This window comes from Pseudomyrmex gracilis, unplaced genomic scaffold (assembly GCF_002006095.1).
Source record: "Pseudomyrmex gracilis isolate BER0280 unplaced genomic scaffold, ASM200609v1 scaffold_88, whole genome shotgun sequence".
NCBI classification, from domain to species: Eukaryota; Metazoa; Arthropoda; class Insecta; order Hymenoptera; family Formicidae; genus Pseudomyrmex; species Pseudomyrmex gracilis.
This window is the reverse complement of record NW_018020672.1, coordinates 437,884-443,883: the sequence shown is the minus strand read 5'-3', so window position 1 is coordinate 443,883 and position 6,000 is coordinate 437,884. Positions and strand designations below refer to the sequence as shown.

The 6,000-nt window shown below is 44.4% G+C and overlaps 1 protein-coding gene across 1 annotated transcript in view; it reads left to right on the top strand.

Moving 5' to 3' along the window:
* The first annotated feature begins 424 nt into the window (after positions 1 to 424).
* The window catches only part of LOC109855408 (small conductance calcium-activated potassium channel protein), a 74,684-nt gene continuing 69,108 nt past the window's right edge, over positions 425 to 6,000 (top strand). The window contains exons 1-2 of the mRNA XM_020429636.1: positions 425 to 843; positions 3,825 to 4,095. Coding sequence (XP_020285225.1) covers positions 425 to 843; positions 3,825 to 4,095 — 690 coding nt within the window. The remainder of the gene's footprint in view (positions 844 to 3,824; positions 4,096 to 6,000) is intronic.

Genomic DNA, 6,000 nt, shown 5'->3' with positions numbered 1-6,000 from the left:
GATGTGTATCCTCGCGAGAAAGAATGTGATAAGAGCGCGCGAGTAAACTCGATAAACTAACGAGTAACAAACAATAAACGTAGAAATCTAAAATAATAGATTAAATCTTTATTCGAATCTCCCGTGCAATCCCCGTATTTGTCTTCAAGCTCGAGACCTCAAACAACACTGTACAGTTTCGCAAATTTACACGGTTTGTTAATTGGATTAGCCGGTGGTCCGAAGGGAGATCACTTAGCGCGCGTCGTGTACGGGTAAAGCCGCGCGGGACGTGTCATGTGACGGATATCCGTCTCTCCGCGCGTCTCTAAGTAAGTGATACTGACGGATATATTTGCGCCTACGCATATATACGTATATGATGTGTTTCAGGGGATGGCAGCGTAAGGTAGCGGCGGCGGACTATTAGGCCGGGCTACTCGAGATGAACACAAACGGCAACGCGGTCGGTCAGGAAGGTGGTGCCGGTACCGATTACGGCGGGAACGAGGAGACGGCGGCTCTGCTTGGCAGGCCGCCGCCGCCGCCGGTCGTGGTGGCCGCGGCGTCTCAGAGCAAACCGGTGCTCACGCGGCAGGATCGAGCGACCTACCTGATCGCTTCGCCGCAACTGTCCGTGTCCGGGCTCGGCGGCTCCGAGGAGAGCGGCACCAACGAGGACCCGGCGACCCGATCGGTACCGGACATCGAGCTTCACTGCCGGCTGGACGGCGAGCCGCAGCCGCAGATCCAGCAGCCGCAGTCGCAGCCCCAATCCCAGCAGCAGCTACAGCCGCAGCTGCAGGCGCAGCCGGTAGCGTCCTACCGTTCGTCCAGGCAGTCGTCGCATCAGCACAGATGCAGGTGCGATCGGAGGGATTCCCTCGCGCCCACCTCGGCTCTACAGTTGGCCCGCAGCGTTTCCAGGTAGAGCACAGAGAGAAAGAGAGGAAATGGAAGGATAATATACAATAATGTCCGTTTGCGGAAAGCGAACAGTAAATATACCGTTCTGTGCAATTCAGAGCGTACGTTTCAAGTCCGGTTTTCTTTACATCCTATTAAGTACTCCGAGATAAATAAAAACGAAACGAGGCGAGCTCACAACTTTTATCTGACATGAGCGAATTTTACATTCGTTTTTAAGATGAGCGACAATTTAGATCTCTCTTTACATAGATCTTTCTTTCGCGCAATATCGCGCTTGTTATAACATGAATAAAATAGGAAAATGAGAGACGTAGGGTAGTTGCCATGTGTTACAACACGTTCACGTGTAACGCGTGACAGTGTTGATCTACGACGAGTTAACGTGCGCCGAAAGAAGGAAATAGCATTTGTGCACAGCTTTAAACACGCGCGCCGAAAGTTTTGACTTGTGTAATTGGTAAAGTTTAACTACTCCGCGAACATTAGTCGACATAAGCCGCCGCGAACTTGCTTTTGTAATGTAATAGAATTGGAGCAAATAGTTCTCCAGACAGTTCTCGATAAGGGACGGGGGCGATACGAAACAGGAATTCGCCGTCTTGCAATTTCCCGATGGTTCGCTTATGATTTCGTTATGCATCCTCAAACTCGATGTTATTTATTCACATCGCGCGATGCGCACCACTTCTGCGATGTCCCGGATTGCATATTAAAGCTTCTGATATTCATTAAATGTGCTTCTTTGCGGTTTTGCAATTTTTAAGTCGCACGAGATGCGCCCTCGTTAAAAAGAAAAAAGTCTCGTAAAAAAATTTTTTTCATTTATTTTATCTTCTTGCGACGGAACAATTTGGCACAGCGAACGTTCGTAAATGTCATGTGTTTTAACAAAATTGCAAAATATATTCCATTTCTTTCTCAGTATCTCGTCTCGGGCTGCAATTTGAGGAAACATTAAGATTAAAGGGGGGAGCGGGATTTTCCGCGGATCAGTGCGGCGAAAGAAGAAACTATTCGCGAAATAGCCGCGAATCGACTTGCGTTCTTACGTAAGTACGGCCGGCAATTCGCCGCGAATCGTCCCGGAAATGCGTTGCACTCGGAAAAATGCAACACCTTTGTTTCCTTAGTCGAGGGTCGGCCGGGCGGAAGAGATCTCTCTCTCTCTCTCTTTTCCCTCATCTCTCTTTCTCTCTCTCTCTCTCTCTTTCGTGCGCATTTTCCCTCGGCGGATTCTTCTTGTCGCCGGCGCGAATTTCTAGAACGATTCCATTCGCTAAAAGTTGAGCCGTGGAATTTCATGTCGTCTCCCGCGACTCCTTCAGAGGTCAAGAAAATATATGTGTACGTGAGAGCGTCGGAGAAAAGCGAGAAATGTGAAAAAAAAAAAAAAAAGAAAAAATTACGTCTTCGTTGTATTCTCGACGCGAAAATCGCGCTACGTTAAGTTCTCTAATCTCTTTTCATTTACGTGTGACCTTTTCAGTCATGTTTTAACTCGCGTCTTAGCTATTAGTCAGTAAGTTAATTTCGCCGCTGGCAGTTAAATTTATTGCTAACATTTATTCTTCGTCAAATTTTGTTTCGCTAACCCTATACATGGTGAAAATAAACCGCGTATAAAAAAGTGTTGAAATATGACGCGCTCATAATGGCTAAAAATAAGTCAAGACATACTAAGATTAAAGACTCTCTTAACTATATAAGATTGAAAAACAAAGAAGCCAAACTTTGTGTGCGATGAAAATACGAATTAATTAAAGAATTATCTTAAGATATCTTTTCATATAACTTACATAAGTCAGAAAAAGTTCGATGATGAGAACTGAAGACTTTTGTAACAGCAAGAGAGAAAGAAAGAGAGAGAGAGAAAGAGAGAGAGAGAGAGAGAGAGAGAGATGGAGTTTCAATTCGGCCGTTATGAAATTATGAGATCACAAGATTACGGTAAATGATATCGCGTCCTCTTCATAATGTATTCTCGTACGTAAAGTCCTGTACAATGAAGTTCCATTTATCAAGGGCGAGTTACACCGCGTGTAAACATCTTTTATGCCTTTTGACGTAAAATAAGTATATTGATACATGAATAAAAGATGTATTGTTATCGTAAGAAGCTATTCAAAAACCGGCGGGACTTCGGTTTTCATCGAAGGTCACCCGCGCGAGTTGCACGACAGTTAATGATATCTCTGCGCAACAGATCCTCCGCTATCCTGTCTTGTAAGCCGAGAACTCTTGAGGTGTTCAGCCAGACAAAGAGGTCTCGTCTCGTTGTCTATATATATATTTCATCGACGAAAGTGAATTACTTAGCGTTCAACCGCAACAGGGGCAAGAAAGAAGGGGAGTACCGGAATGTTCTGATAATTTTATCGGAAACGTCAATGTTTATATGTACACAATATGTATATATGTACACATAATATTCTACGATGCTACTATGTGTTATTACTATGTATTATCACGTTCTATGAAAACCTCTTCAATAATGTAATTGCTTCGATATCCAAAAACCATTATTCGTGTAATCGTTGTACCCGAAAGGTACCTTTGAGATAACTGTCAATTTAGCGGTGCAGTAGTTTTCAGTGAGACTAGTCGCACGGACGAGCGGTTCCCGTGCAATATATATTGGATCCCCGCATCTGAGACTATCGGCGCGGCACAACTTTGTGTAAAGTCCGTAAAACCGATCCCGCTCCCTCGAACAGTATTCAAAACACAAACTTTCAGTCAACGGACTGTACATACTGCAGTATACTGAATTTTAAAGTAGTTTTTTTTGTGCATCTTTTTTTTCGAAAACCAAAACATGCAAATCGAACTTTATTCGCCGATTTGTTCGGCGATAATCACGACGACGAGAGGATTTCCGTCGTAAAACCGCGTAATAATTTTCTGTTTTTCGAAAGGGAGAGCGTGAAAAGCAGCCACCACTGTTGTCCGTGTCAGGCGCCGCCGCCGCCGGTGTTGGTCACCACGTCACCGAACGCGCGCATAATACGACAAAGCTCGCAACCGGAGGCGTCCGCGTGCTGCTGCTCCGGCTGTTGCTGCCCGCTGCACACCGGCGCGGCACCGAGCGCTGCCTCGCTGCGGCAGCTCCGCGAGCCGGGCGACGGAATTGCCGGCATCGCAGCGGACTCGCTGCGGATCAATGGCGGCATCCGACAGTTCCGGCAGGTAAGCCCCGCGACCTCACCTCTACACACCGGTACCTCACTCACTCACTCACTCTTTTTCTCTCTCTCTCTTTTTCTATATCTCTTCCTTTCTCACTCTCGTAAATCTAAAATACAATACATCGCCCACGGATATGCAAGAATACCATTGCGTCGACAATGCGACACTCATAGAAGTTGAACAGGATAATTTTTTTTTTCCGAGTGATATAAAAAATTTTATTCCCGGGAAGAGAGGATGGAAATGCATCGGGGCTCTGGTGTTAATTTTAGTCGCAGCGCGCGTTTGATCGTATCAAACGTGTGTGAGCTGAATAACCAGTATTGAACCGAAAGTCAAAACCTGTGACGAGTTTGATCTTTCGAAAAAAGAAGAGTTCAACCGGTGAACACGGACCCCTATATGTTTATTCAATATCGCGCGCTCTCTCATGTATATCTACCTAATAAGTGAATATATTGCTGCACACAGTTGTGGGAGAATTCGCAGGAGGAACAAAATTTGCATGTATAATACGAGCAAATCATAATAGATCCCGGGAGAATCGAAGAGTTTGCAGTTCGAAATTCGCAGTTGTCTAATTTATCACGCGACGCGATGCCGCAGCAGTTGGTATTCTTACATCGTGGACGTACCACCTGTATCACCGTCGACGCGGTTTATGCATACGTCGTGACACACATACACGCACATACCCACATCCATTGACACTCTCCCGCACATATCTCCATTTGTCCGCCTTTCTCTCTCGCGTGTGTGTTCTGTTTGTTTTCACTTCCTGTTCAGTTTGTTAGTTCGGAGAGAAAGAGGAAGAGAAATGGTCGCGTGTAATTGATAAACGGGCTTGTTGAATGAGAACGTCGAGGTACAAACCTCGGGGGAATATTCGCGTTTTGTTACTTATCTCTCTTCTCGGACACCAACTCGGACGCAACGAACAATTACGTCTTCAACAATTTGGTTTTCTTTTTTTTTTTTTTTTTTTTTTTTTTTTTTCTTTTTTCAGTAGTTTGTTCAAATGTCGCAAGTTCTCGACATAGACGCGTTTACTCGAATTAGCGCGTGCTCTACGGGCTTTGTTCGAAAACTGATGATGCAAATTCGTGAGAATCAATGACACGTNGCAACGAACAATTACGTCTTCAACAATTTGGTTTTCAACAATTTTTTTTTTTTTTTTTTTTTTTTTTTTTTTTCAGTAGTTTGTTCCTAGACAGTTTGTTCTCGACATAGACGCGTTTACTCGAATTAGCGCGTGCTCTACGGGCTTTGTTCGAAAACTGATGATGCAAATTCGTGAGAATCAATGACACGTGTCGATTTCGAGAGACGGTTCAAAATCGACAAATCATTGCGCCGAAAGAGTAACAATGTTAACAAACAAGCGCCGCAACGATTGTCCTCTGTCTCTCTCCTGATTTTCCACGCGCATGTTTCTCACCTGCGTGTTCGTTTCCGTGTTTTCGTCTGTTTTCTACGTATACGTAATAGTGTTTCACTGTCTTGTTGTCAAGTTGCTCGATTCTTTTATTCGTGTTTCTCTCTGTACTCGTTATATATTACATTCTCGTTTGTTTCGTCACATATATGATATATATATATATGTATATACGTACGTATGTACGTAAACATATTATACATGTATATATAGTTGTTTGTGGTGTGTGATTTATGTGTCTTTGTAAATGTTTCGTTTTCTCTTATCGTTTGTCTCACCTCCATCTGCCTCCTGGGAGACAGATTTCTTTCTTTCCTCTTGCCTCTTCTTCGTTTCTTCAGCGCGTGTATATCTATTTTTTCACACTCTCTCGTCGGAGGTTTCACCGGCGTGTAGGCCCGGCGGAATCGTAAAATTGCGGAGCGCCGAAGGAAAGATACACAGAGAGCAAGTTTTATGGGATCGAG